Below are 14,164 nucleotides of genomic sequence, written 5' to 3'. Positions count from 1 at the left end.
TAGTTTATGCAAGAGTTTAGAGGAATCATAGAGATTTCTTTCGTACTTGGAGTGACTTTTATAATAGGTTTTTGGGTGGGGAAAACTTATACATTTCCTCATGAAGTTCATGTCACTTCAGTTGTTCATCTAATCAAAATTATTTAATGCAGTGTGGCCCCTGGGGTGACGCCATTAATGTGACGTAAAGTCAGAGAAGTAGCGTGACTCCCTAACTCACTTTATCCTATGAAGGTTTATTGTTAATCTTCTCCATACCTGTTGTCAGCAAATCGAAGGTTTCACATCTCTTGCTCATCTACATGTACAAGTTCCTAAGGATTAAGTGTTATTGGAGAGTGTTGGGGAGGCGAGTCCCATTTGCCCCTACAGTTTGTCTTTGCCATGTGAGGGTTGCTTCTTGGGTTGGTCTTGCTTATAGGCCAAATACTCTGAAGAGGCCCATTGACTCCTTTTAGAAGAGGATTGTTGGGTATGATCGGACTCTCTCTCCCCCTTCCCTCAAAGATCACTTATGGGCTTACTATATGGACCAATAGGGGGAAATATATTACTTTATAGTAATATTATATATAAATTTAAGTTGTGTAATAATATAAGTCCCTTAAAATACACACGCCCACATATATAATAGATCGGGAGTGCGTGTAAAGTAAATTTGCCTAACTGGGTTAAACATGTATTTCACAAAAATAATATGGTTTAAAAAAAAACTTGATTAATAAATAATTTAATTTATAGAGACAAAAAAGTAAACTTTAGCAAATATTTTTAGATAATGATAAGTTGTTAGATATAATAATTACATATTTAGATATATTAGAATAATATAAATAAATAAGAATAGCATCATTACCACTACAATAAATACTATCGCTACACTTAAGGAATGCATAAGATTTGATATTTTTTTGAGATATTAGACGATAAATCTAAATAATGTGTTTTGATATAATTTTCTTTAATCTCGAAATATTTAAACAGATCTTGTTTAGATTTAAGTGTTTTTCTTCGTGAATTTTATTTATTTATTTATTTTGTACTTGTTGTTCTTTATTATCTTTTTTTCCTTACAGATCTGAATATTTATACTTAAATTAATATTTGAGTATTTTAAGAAAACATGTGAAAGGGTGGGTTTGAGGAGGTAAGTAGAGAGACAGATATTGGAGAGGGGGAGAGAGATCGGGAATCGGGAATGAGAGAGAGAAAGAGGTAGAAAAAGGCAACTGTATCTCTAAAATAAGAAAGTAACGGACTTAACGGAAAAGTAAAATAAATTAATAAAAAATAAGAAAAATTACTGTAGCAGTTAGATAGTAATTTATTATAATAAAATAGATATTCGGTCTATTTCACTATTATAATAAAATGAAAGTGCAAAATGTGACTTTTTAGATGGATAATATTTATAATTTTAAGGTGTGCAAGTCCTGCATTCTCCTTTGAAAGAAATTTGTAAATTCAAAATTTACATGAAAAAATTATTTTTTTAATGATAGACATTATTTTTTTTCAAAACGAGTACGTGGGACTTGAATTATACATAGTTTTACTCTATTCTTTTTTCTAATTTAAAAGTTTATTGTATTAATTTTGATAAATTTTAAGAGTAATTTTAGATACAATTGTGAAATGTAGAAGTCTAGTACAATATTTAAAAAAAAAAGGGTTTATTATTAAAAATTTAGTTCTTTTTATATAAATACAGTATTTATTTATTTTTTGAAACAATTACAAATATCATTTTTTAAATTTATATAAAATTTGAAGACACCAACCAAGCGTAATTTTCTGTAAAAATTAAAAAAAGAAAAAAAAGAAACATCCCGTATGAATTGAGGGCTCCTCCACCAATCCGAACGTCGAACCCGACAACCAACGTTCATATTTCGTACTGCAAGTGCAAAGAATCAAGCTCTGTCACCAACACTGGTTTCATTCCTGAAACTATTATTTCGCCACGTTTTCTCAGTTTCATTCCAACACAAAAACTGTTCTGTCTCTGTCTCTCTTACACTTTTCCAGATCTAAAACAAGAAGCTCTTTCTTGAATGCTTCCGATTTCGATCCCAGACAAACCCTAACGGAAAGGCTTTGATTGCAAAATTGGGATTTGAATTGCAATATGGAGCAGCTGAAGACGATAGGTAGGGAGCTGGCCATGGGTTCTCAAGGCGGGTTCGGTCAGTCTAAGGAGTTCCTGGACCTGGTGAAGTCCATCGGCGAGGCCCGATCCAAGGCCGAGGAGGACCGCATCGTACTCCACGAGATCGAAACCCTCAAGCGTCGCATCTCCGAACCCGACATTCCCAAGCGCAAGATGAAGGAGTACATCATCCGCCTCGTCTACATCGAGATGCTCGGCCACGATGCCTCCTTCGGCTACATCCACGCTGTCAAAATGACCCACGACGACACCCTCCTCCTCAAGCGAACCGGTTACCTCGCCGTCACTCTCTTCCTCAACGACGACCACGACCTTATCATCCTTATCGTAAACACTATTCAGAAGGACCTGAGGTCTGACAACTACCTCGTGGTCTGCGCGGCTCTCAATGCGGTCTGCCGGCTGATCAACGAGGAGACCATTCCGGCCATGCTTCCGCAGGTGGTCGACCTGCTCGCCCACTCCAAGGAGGCTGTCAGGAAGAAAGCCATCATGGCGCTTCACCGATTCTACCAAAAGTCCCCCTCTTCTGTCTCCCACCTCGTCTCTAATTTCCGCAAGGTGGGTACTTGTAACGAATTCGTAAATTTGATTCAGGCAATGGTGAATGCTAATCGTGATCATGGGTTTTAGGGATAGTGATACCACTGGATCTACTCCGACTATTCGGTTGATTATACAATCTATCTTTGTCCTTGACCAATTAATTGAGGCTGTAAAAATGAGTGATGATTCAGACCAATACCATAAGCTTAAATAAATAGAAGTAGCAGTTCTGAATATGAGAACACAAGTGCATGTCAAAAAACAACACGCTTCAAGGATCAGAGGCGAGTATTGGACTCATAAAGCAGGCATTGTGAGATAACGTTCCGGACAAGTTAAACAGAGATCATAATTAATATTGAAATTCCTTAAACTGAGGTGCATGCACTGATTTTTCTCGTCACAGTTGACTGTAAGAAAGTCATCAATATGAGCAATAAGAGCTCCCATGTACTCCACAAAAAGGAATAGGGAACTAAAACAACGAGCTTTTTATTTTCTCACTTCATGTTAAAATATGTAAGAAAATGGAAACAATAAATCGGCAAGTGTTGCAATCTGTGTTTAGTAGTAGACGAGACTTACCCGTAAAGTTTCTAAGAGGCTTTTCGGTTTTGGTTTCAGGAGGTCTGCCTTGATAGGGTTATTAATTTAGTTTTATGCAATTGTATTTAAGCAATATTATACTTTTGTCTTTTTCTCCTTATGCTCTGCCTTAGTATCAGAATGTGTTCTTATTTTTATGGTAATTTTCTTGTCTTCTGTTCCAGAGGCTCTGTGATAATGATCCTGGGGTCATGGGTGCAACTCTCTGCCCTCTTTTTGATCTTATAACCATAGAAGTTCATTCTTATAAGGATTTAGTTGTAAGCTTTGTAAGCATTCTTAAACAAGTAGCAGAACGCAGATTACCTAAGAGTTATGATTATCATCAGATGCCGGCTCCATTTATTCAGGTATCTCCTCCTCGCCCTTTCTTTGTTTGTCTCTTGCATGCTATTGGCTATTTATAAGGTATAAGCATAAGACACCCAAATCTGTCCACTACTTTACTTCCCAAGTTAGTTTAGAGATGTTTGGGTCTTCTTGTTATAAACTTCATTTGTGGGAGGTTGTGATTTAGATCCATATTGAATTATAATTTTAAGGTGTTCCAATTGTAGCTTTGAGTAGTCTTTTTGGAGTACAAACTTAGATGTGGCTTGCACTTTCCTTGGTTTGCTACAAATGGTATAAGAGGTTATCCTAACATGCTACAATAGAATGGCTTGAAGAGCTTGTATGGAATTTGAGTGGATTGTAACACAATACATTTATGAGAGGGTGGTAAATGAGATTGCACATTGCCTGGGGGTGAAGTTATTGGCTTTCGTAATGATTCCAAGGAGCTGCAATTATGACCTTGATTGTACTTTTTGGTTACATGCATGAATGACTGGTGTTTTACTTGAGTCATTACAAAACGTCATTCTACAATGTACAGGCAATCTCACAATTTAGTAAAATGTGGTCTATAGATTCTATACTCCCTTTACACATGCAGAACGAATTTGTCACAATGATATAACGTTTCCTTAAGTTTTTATTTTATCCTTAAGTTCACATCTGGTTAATTCAGCCATCATAACTTACTCACACAGATCAGGTTGCTGAAAATTCTGGCATTGCTGGGAAGTGGTGACAAGCAAGCAAGTGAAAATATGTATACTGTTGTTGGCGACATATTCAGGAAGTGTGATTCATCAAGTAACATAGGAAATGCTGTCCTCTATGAGTGCGTATGCTGTGTTTCTTCTATATATCCCAACCCTAAATTATTAGAAGCTGCTGCTGATGTTATTTCCAGATTTTTGAAGGTAGGCCTTGTGCATTGTGCTTTGCACCTTTAATTTAGCAGATTATTCTCACTGTTATCGCTCTAGCTTCCACCTGGAATCACTCATGTAATTATAATGTGATCTTGTGGCCAGAGTGACAGTCACAATTTGAAATATATGGGTATTGATTCCCTTGGTCGATTGATAAAGATGAGTCCTGAGATAGCTGAACAACACCAACTCGCTGTGATTGACTGCTTAGAGGTGAGAGATATTGTGCTATTAAATACTGAAACAGATTCCTTTTCTGCCTATGCATTTCGTTCTTAATGACGTTGGAGTAGCAGCTTCTGTTATGTTAGCTAAGGGGCCAAGTTTCTTTCTTGGTGGTTTTTTTTTCCTATTTTTTAAATCATTTCATTTTCTTCTTGGAGGTATATTTTAGCTGAATGAATGGATAAATCTAGGATATGAGGAGGCATGTCCATATTGCTTGCTGTCCATTTATGCCTTTGTTAGTAATTTGCCTGTATTCTCTTTGCAAACTGTGTATCTTTTATATTAATAGATGTTGGAATGGCATTATGCAGGACCCAGACGATACTTTGAAGAGAAAAACCTTTGAACTATTGTATAAAATGACCAAGTCCTCCAATGTTGAAGTGATTGTGGACCGAATGATTGATTACATGATAAGCATTAATGATAATCATTACAAAACTGATATAGCATCTCGATGTGTGGAGCTTGCAGAGCAATTTGCACCCAGTAACCATTGGTTTATCCTGGTAATTGTGATGATGCCTTTGCTATTTAGACTGTCTATGTAATTGTGTGTGTCTTTATATTTGATGTATTCTCCACAGACCATGAATAAAGTATTCGAGCATGCCGGAGATCTGGTGAATGTAAAAGTGGCACACAACTTGATGCGGTTAATTGCTGAGGGATTTGGCGAGGATGATGATGCTGCTGATAGTCAGCTGAGATCGTCTGCTGTATGTTATTTAATCTACAGTTTATTTATATTAGATGCATATATAACACCTCTGTGTAAATATTTTTGTATGTGTATGTATGTGTATGTATGTGTATCCACGCATACATAAACATGCGCACTAAATCTTTTTGATAGGTAACATGTGCACTAAATCTTCATGTCATTCAATCACGTGAATTTCTGATTACACAAGAATTTCTGGTCACAGAAGATTCAAAATACAATCCTTGATCATTTTTGTCTATCCATCATCTAATACCCAACTGATGTAACCTCAAGTGGTGCAGAGAAATATAACTAACCTTGGAAATCCTAACTTTTGTCATCCAAGAAAGCAATTATGACATGTAATTCTTTTTTCTCCTCGTATATAATTCACCCGATTGTTCCTTAAAAATACACTTTTGCACTATCATGTAGTTTACATCCTCTTTGTTGGTATCATGTATTATCCATTACTTTACAGTAGATTGCAGTTAAGAGATATATTTTTTTCTTATAAGTAGATTGCAGTTACAGAAGTTTTAGGTGTATTAAATTCTTATTTATTTTTTCTCTTCCTCTATTAAATTTACAGTCCACAAATAAATTTAATAGACAGGATTTAATGCAAGAATCCACCTTCCCATTTTTTTCGTGTACATCAATAAAATATCAGAAGCTTATTGAATGCAGATTGGAGCTAAAGTATTTATGTGTAAGTTGTAAAGTATGTATGTGTAAGTTGGTTCAGCTATGTGGTGCACACCATTTTTTGATAGGGAAACTAAGAATGTAGTGCACACTATTTCTTGTTTTTCATCATTTCTTCTTGTTGATGCAAATGCAGGTGGAGTCATATTTGCACATTATCGGGGAGCCAAAGCTTCCGTCTGTATTTCTTCAAGTACACACTGTCTTACTTGGGTTTCATTTTTATTTGTTCACCTCCATACAGATGTTACTGGAGAATGCCTTTGTTTCTTATCCTAATCTGTAGTTCTGATTATAGGTCATTTGTTGGGTTTTGGGGGAGTATGGAACAGCTGATGGGAAGTATTCTGCTTCTTATATTACTGGGAAATTATGTGATGTGGCAGAGGCATGTTCAAATGATGAAACTGTAAAGGTATTCCTCAGCTTATTCTGTATAGGGAAATTGTTCCCTATTGTCTACTTCTGGTTACTTGGGTTGTGCCCCTTTGCTCTTGGAATAAAATTTGCCTCATATAAAATGAAATTTTTTTTTATAGGGAAACTTAAGTTACCATTGGCTGGCCTGTTTTGACTTTATGAATATTTATTGTGTTAATTAACGTTATATTTGTTTTTTTGATGATTCAATTTCATTAAAAGCGCAAAAGGGTTGCTACCTAGGTACATAAGGTGCATGTAGGAGGAACATCTATGTTCGACAAGAGAGTAGAATCTCTTTTTTTTTTTTTTTTGGAGAAATGGAACGAGAAATCTTCATTCTTTAGAAAGTGTATTTTTTGAAGAACAAGAATCATATTGTGTTTTGAGTTGTTCAATGCTGCATATAAATTTTAAGCATAAAAAAATGATGGGTATAAGTTCTATGAAGCAGTTTGAGAAGGAAAGTGATTGATCCATCTCCAAGTATACCTTTAGTTTATACTTATCAAAAAAAAAAGTATGCCTTTATTTTATTCTTTTATATGAGAAGTGTCACCTTCAACATTTTATGGTTTTTTTTTTATTTATTTTTATTTTTTTTAGTTTTTAATTATATTTTAAATTTTGTTTTTCTTTCTTTCTTGAACTTGGCCGTGATTTTTTGCTTCCTTTGAAGGCATATGCAGTTACAGCACTCATGAAAATATATGCATTTGAAATAGCAGCTGGAAGAAAAGTGGATATGTTACATGAGGTATGTTTTTCAAATAGTTAAGTTCAAAATCCAAGTCTTTCTTCCATCTTAATTGAAATCTATGCTTTTAGCGGTTCTTTACGTCTGCCAACATCTGAATCTAGCTCTTGGCTTGAAGTTTATGTTTGGACTATCTATAGATGATCTTTTAATATTTTTTATTGATCTTGTTCCTCCTATTGATGGAGTGAGGGATTGATGCAAACAGTAATCAAAGGCTAAAGAAGCTGATATAAGGAGAACCTCAATCAAGAGATGCATTTTGTAATTGAAAATAGTCTTCAAATTTATAATTTGATTTGTAACAATATTTTGTTTTTATCGGTAAACAAACTTTTATTGATCAAAAGAGAAGACATATGACCAAGTATACGGGACGTATACAAGATCAACGCCTAGGCGTGCTAGTTTAGAGATACAAGGAATTCATGTAAAGACATGCCAAGGAAATCACTTAAAATCGACCAATGGATTAAAATATTGAAAAACAAATTTTGAAGCTCGTCCATGGATCACTCTTGGTCTTCAAAGTTTCTTGCATTCCGCTCCCTCCAAATGCACTACCATAGACATATAGGTATCATCTTCCATATGGATGCAATTTGAGAGTTGCCCCGAATATCTCTCCAAGAAGCTAGAAGGTCACATACCCTTTCCAGCATCACCCAGCATCACATACCCTTTCTAGCATCACCCAAGCTAATCACAATCGAGCAAAGACTTCATTCCACAATGTCATGGCGATCTCACAATGTAGTAATAGATGGTCAGTGGACTCTCCACTTTTCTTGCACATATAGCACCAGTCCATAACTATAATACCACGTTTCCTCAAGTTTTCTATAGTAAGAATCTTCTCCAAATAAGCTGTCCATAAAAATATACTGCCTTTAGAGGTGCCTTTGTCTTTTAGATGTTCTTCCATGGAAACGGATCTGTGTTGTGCATGGTCAAGGTTTGGTAGAAAGAGTGGGTAGTGAATACTCTCTTCTTAGAAGGGCACCAATAGATCTTGTTTTCACCTTCCCCTGATGCACGTGTGGAGTACAGAAGGTCAAAGAACGTTGAAAAGTCACCCATTTCCCAGTCTTGTGCATCTTTAAGGAAAGTAATGTTCCATTGGGGAAGGCCATTGGAGATGATAACTAAATTTGCAATTGATGCTTCTTTCCTTCTTTCTAAGCCATAGACTTGTGGAGAAACTTCCTTGAGTGCCCAATCACTGCACTATAATTCATGCCAAAATTTTACCTTCACTCCGTTTCCTACTTTGAAGCAAGTATGTGCTGCATGTGTCCCACCTTCTTCTAATATGTTTCCAAAGCCCAACTCCATGAGGCCCACTCACCTTGTTGGAACACCAACCTCCCAATGATTCCCCACGCTTCAAAGCAAAGACGGTTCGCCACAAGGCCTCCCGTTCTTGGTGATATCTCCATAACCATTTGCCAAGCAAAGCTTTGTTGAAAGATTTCAAATTCCGAATTCCCAAACCTCCTTTGATGGGGGAGCAAATTGTGACCCATTTTACCATGTGGAATTTAAACTCATCATTTATCCCTCCCTATAGGAAATCTCGTTGAAGTTTCTCCATGCGATGAGCCACCTTGGTGGGGAGTGGAAATAATGTGAGGAAATACGTTGGTAAGTTAGAAAGAGTGCTTTTGATTAGAGTCGCCCGACCCCCATTGGATAAGTACGTCTACTTCCAACCAGCTAATTTCCTCTCCATTTTTTCTAGCACATCATCCCACATGGATTTTGATTTAAATGCCGCACCCAACGGGAGGCCAAGATATTTCATGGGTAGCTGAGACATCTTACAATCCAAGATGGACACCAAACTCTCCACATTGGGTCCATGCTCCACTGCCACTATCTCTGATTTAGCCAATTTCACCTTCAACCCTAACACGGCTTCGAAGCATAATAGAGAGAGCCCTCAAAGCTCGAATCTGCTCATGTCTGGCATCACAAAAGATTAGAGTATCATCGGCAAACAATAAATGAGAAATGTTAAACGAACCTGAAATTACCTCTCCCATTGAGAATCCTGATAGGAACCCCCCTGCCACGCCCCCGAAATCATCTTGCTAAAAGCTTCCATCACAAAAACAAAGAGAAGTAGAGGAAGATGGTCACCTTGTCGCAATCCTCGGGAGCTTCTAAAAAAGCCTGTTGACTTACCATTCACCAATATTGAAAAACAAGCCGTAGAGATACAATGATGGATCCATGTACGCCATTTAGTGCCAAAGCCACATCTCTCAAGCATATAAAGTAAGAAACTCCAATTGACATGATCATAAGTTTTCTCCATGTCCAACTTGCATAGGAGCCCCGGCTCTCCTGACTTAATACGACTCTCCAAGCATTCATTGGCAATAAGTACCGAGTCAAGGATTTTTGTAACAATATTGATTGCATCAATTACATTCTCCAGATTTTTTCTAAGGACTATAACAAGTATTATGAACCACCTAGGCAAGAATACATTGAAGGCCTTTGCTAAAATCAATGGTCAGCACAGGAGATAAAAGTAATGACTGAGAGTGAGAGAGAGAGTGCTCCTCTGCTATATGCGCTAGGAGGTGTTTTCAGGGTTGAACGAAAAATCTTGGTAGAGATTCCTGGAAAATCTGGTGAAATGTCCCAAAATGCCTCTCTGTGTCTCTCTCATATTTATCGAACTTCTATAATTGTGTGCTTCTGTACAAGATTGTTGTTAGTTGTAAATTATAAATCTTAGTTCCTCCTACTGACTTGCACCATATGCTTGAGCATCCTTGCACCTGTCTTTAGGGTTAGAGAATTTGGGATTTTTGTCATACCTTTTCATTGTATTCTCAAACGTTATTAGAATCTCAGTCTGTTTATTGTGTTCTTATACTTTTTGGAGGACTTTCTGGACTAATAACTCTTTCATCTTGACATAGTGTCAATCCTTGGTTGAAGAATTATCGGCTTCCCACTCAACAGATTTGCAGCAACGTGCATATGAATTACAAGCAGTCATTTGCTTAGATGCTCATGCTGTCGAGAATATTATACCATCAGACGCAAGTTGTGAAGATGTAGAGGTAAATTTTTTTGTATCTGTAAATAATAATTTTATTGATGATAGAAAATAGTCATAGTCAAGTACACGGAGTGCATGTGAAGAGTCTGAAGATGTAGAGGTAATTGCATAACTGTATTAATTTCAAATCTTATGCAGGGGTCTAGCCTTTTAATTGCTTCTTCTTTGATAGTCTTAAAAAATTATTTATCTATTGATCTTGAAGTGTTTTTTCTCTTAATGCATTTTCTATTTTAGGTTCCTCTTGTTTCTATTTTCTGATTTCTTTGTGTGTTTAGGTAAAAAAGATTTTATTAGATCAAGTAAATAGGCGAAGCCAAGTACGCTAGAATTATACGTAGAGTATGCTATTATTTTGAGTTCTTATTGTTTAATATCCTTGTGACTCTGAGCATTCAAGCCATGTTTCAGATGTTGTGATTTTATGATATAATGCTGTAAGCTACTGGCATGGAACCATTAAGAATGTAAATTATGATGTAAGATCCCTTCAAGGCCAAATTTATTTGGGATAGTATCCTGGTCTTCTTTTGGGAGCTCCCTTCAAGGCCAAATTTATTTGGGATGGTATCATCGTGAAGATGGTACAATGGTTGGCTAGATGGAAGTGTATATACTTTGTCCAACTTACCCCCTTACCATAAGATAAAAGACTTCATGTTTTGCTAGTGCTATGGTCTGTTTCTCATTTCTGGTATGGCATGTTTAAGATTGAACTGTGATTCAGGTATGTTCATACTATTAGATTTGAATAAAAAAACTTGAGAGATACGCTCTGAGGTCTCGGTAGTCAGATGAACTTGATTATGTTTTCTTAAGGTGGAGGGTACTGAAGTGGCAATTTTTTCAGTGGAAATGGTTTCAAGAAAAGTAGGGAGTTAAAACGTCTTTCATGGGCAATTAACTACGGCATGATGGGAGGTAGTTCAAGTCGAGGGAAGACTAAAGGGAGGGCATTGTGAAGACGGTTTAGTAGAGGCATTTGAATTAGTTGTACTGAAAACAATGGGCTGGGGTTGGGGAGGTGTGTTCCATTCCAATTCGAGTTTGGTGTATTTTGGGTAGTTTTTACGGGCTTTTGGGTCTTTTGGGGCACTCTATTATGGACTAGGAGTTTTCTTGTATACGTTCAGTATACTTAGTTTTTCCTATTGATATATATATATATATATATATAATATTTTTACTTATTCAACAAAAATTTCTTGGTGGAAATGACGATACGAATATCTGAGTGACTAAATGGTGGTTGGATGGTAGGCTGAAACTTGTGTGCCTACATAGGGCGGTGCATCCAAGCATCTTTATGTAGCATCTTGGCTGGTTTTGGCAGACTTGTAATATTTGCCGCTTGATCAATCCTTTTTAATGTTATTGACATTATTTAATGCTCACTCCTAATGTCTCTGAATTCTCCTTGCAGATAGATAAAAACCTCTCATTCCTAAACAGTTATGTCCAACAGTCGATGGAAAATGGTGCTCAGCCCTACATTCCTGAGACTCAGCGCTCTGGCATGTTGGATACCAACTTCAGAAGCCAAGACCAGCCTGAAGCTTCGTTGCATGGTCTTAGGTTCGAGGCATATGAGCTTCCAAAGCCCCCAGTGCCATCAAGAATACATACAGCTTCACTTGAGCCCTCAACTGAACTTGTTCCAGCATCTGAGCCAGCTTATCCTAAGGACACCCATCAGGTTGCTACTGTGCCATCTGTATCAGATGCAGGGTCATCAGAACTGAAGCTACGACTTGATGGTGTTCAGAGAAAGTGGGGTAGACCAGCATACTCCTCTTCTGCGCCATCTCCCTCAAGTTCTACTTCCCAGAATACAGTGAATGGGGTCACTCAAATAGATGCTGCAGGCAGTGTAATTTCAAAAGCACACAAAACTAATGATTCGCGGAAACCACGAGTTGAGATTTCTCCAGAAAAGCAGAAGCTTGCAGCTTCATTGTTTGGGGGATCTTCTCAAACTGAGAAGAGATCCACTTCGGCTAGCCATAAGGTTACTAAAGCAGTTAGCCATGCTGCAGGGAAGTCTCAGGCACCAAAGTCAGCAGTTGTATCCAATCAAGTGACAGTGGAGAAGACAATTCATCAACCTCCTCCGGACTTGCTTGACTTGGGGGAACCAGCTGTTCCAAGTACTACTCCATCTGTGGATCCATTCAAGCAGTTAGAAGGGCTTCTTGACCCAACTCAAGTTAGTTCGACAGCAAATCATGGTGCAGTTGGTGCTGCTACGGAATCACCTGATATTATTGCACTATATGGAAAGACACCTGCTAGTGGGCATAGCAGCAGCGCTGCAATTTCTTTGCCAACCAACGGGGACGGTGTCAATTTCACAGCTGGGCTATTAGATGCAACTCTCAGCACCGCTCATGCAGGTACCACACTTCCAACACAATCTATAAAGGGTCTGAATGCTAAAGATTCCTTGGAAAAGGACGCACTCGTGAGGCAGATGGGTGTGACTCCATCAAGCCAAAATCCTAACTTGTTCAGAGATTTGCTAAGCTAAAATTTTTCAGACAACAGCTTCTAAATCAGGAACTGGAAAATTGATTGCTTTATGATGTGGATATATTTCCAGAGCAGCTCTCTGTTTGATTGGTGATATTTCAATGATGCAATTAGCGAAACGAGCAGAGTAGCAAGAGAATGAGAATGGATGCTTGTGTTAGCCATGCTGGTTATGAAGCAATCCCGTGGCAAAAGAGTTCTCCTGTGCAAATTTGTATTTCCTTTGCTCCGCATGGCATTTGAGTTACCTTGTAATAATAAACACGTGTATAAGCGAGTTGTCTTTTTGATTTTTTACCCTTCATTGGTAACATTTTTCCTTGGTGTCTATTTGGAGTTCTCCAACAATGAGAAGCCTCGTTTGAATCGTACAATGGTCTACATATAATAATTCATGTGGATTGAGCTCTGCAACAGCCACTTGCCCTCTATTTTTTGCCTATTGCCTAGTAAGATTTGTTTTCTTTATTGTTTGAGCACAACAGTTAACTGATTACAACTGTTATTGCAAATGATGATGTCCATTGTGCAATGCAATGAAACCACATCGAATGGTCCATTTTCTTTTAATTTTTAATTCAAATAGTTGGAGAAACTTGGCCCACGTTTGGCTCCATTAAAAAGAAAAAAGGGTAAGAGAAATATTGACCCATTCACTAAAGTGAAAGACTTAGGGTTTAATAGAGACGGTCTCAAAATATATGTGAATAGTAATAAGATAATTTATAAATTATAATAAAATAATTTAAGTTACGATATTTGATTTGTTTTTGAAAAATATAAGAGAAAAAGTTAAATAAAAATATTATAAAATTAAAAAAATATTTTAATATTATTTTTTTTAAAAAAAAAATTGAAAATGTTGTAATTTTTTTTTGTATTTTATTTAAAAATTTGAAAAAATTGCATATAATTTTGTGCTTGGATAATGATTAGATAAAAAAAGATGAAAGATTTAAAATTAAAAAATATTTTATATATAAATAATATTTAAGAATGAGATATTTAAAAATATTTATGTATCCAAACTAATCCTTAAACTTTATTGATAAAGCTCCTGAACTCTCTGTGTCCACTTGGATCAAGGATTCAAGAGAGCTTATGTGACGCCCCCAAATTCCATTTGGGATCGAACGGAAATTTGAAGCGTCGA

General features: G+C 36.8%; 1 protein-coding gene across 1 annotated transcript; it reads left to right on the top strand.

Moving 5' to 3' along the window:
* Nucleotides 1-1,825: 1,825 nt before the first annotated feature.
* Nucleotides 1,826-13,425, top strand: LOC122289604 (AP-4 complex subunit epsilon). Its single transcript, XM_043096757.1, has 11 exons — nt 1,826-2,731; nt 3,487-3,672; nt 4,357-4,572; nt 4,687-4,797; nt 5,124-5,321; nt 5,400-5,531; nt 6,363-6,419; nt 6,525-6,641; nt 7,326-7,403; nt 10,340-10,483; nt 11,906-13,425. Exons 1-11 carry the CDS (start codon nt 2,129-2,131, stop codon nt 13,007-13,009), a joined length of 2,946 nt encoding a protein of 981 aa, XP_042952691.1. The 5' UTR covers nt 1,826-2,128; the 3' UTR covers nt 13,010-13,425.
* The last annotated feature ends 739 nt before the right edge of the window (nt 13,426-14,164 follow it).

The sequence above is a fragment of the Carya illinoinensis genome, chromosome 12, assembly GCF_018687715.1.
Source record: "Carya illinoinensis cultivar Pawnee chromosome 12, C.illinoinensisPawnee_v1, whole genome shotgun sequence".
NCBI classification, from domain to species: domain Eukaryota; kingdom Viridiplantae; phylum Streptophyta; class Magnoliopsida; order Fagales; family Juglandaceae; genus Carya; species Carya illinoinensis.
This window is presented reverse-complemented; position numbering and strand designations above follow the sequence as displayed.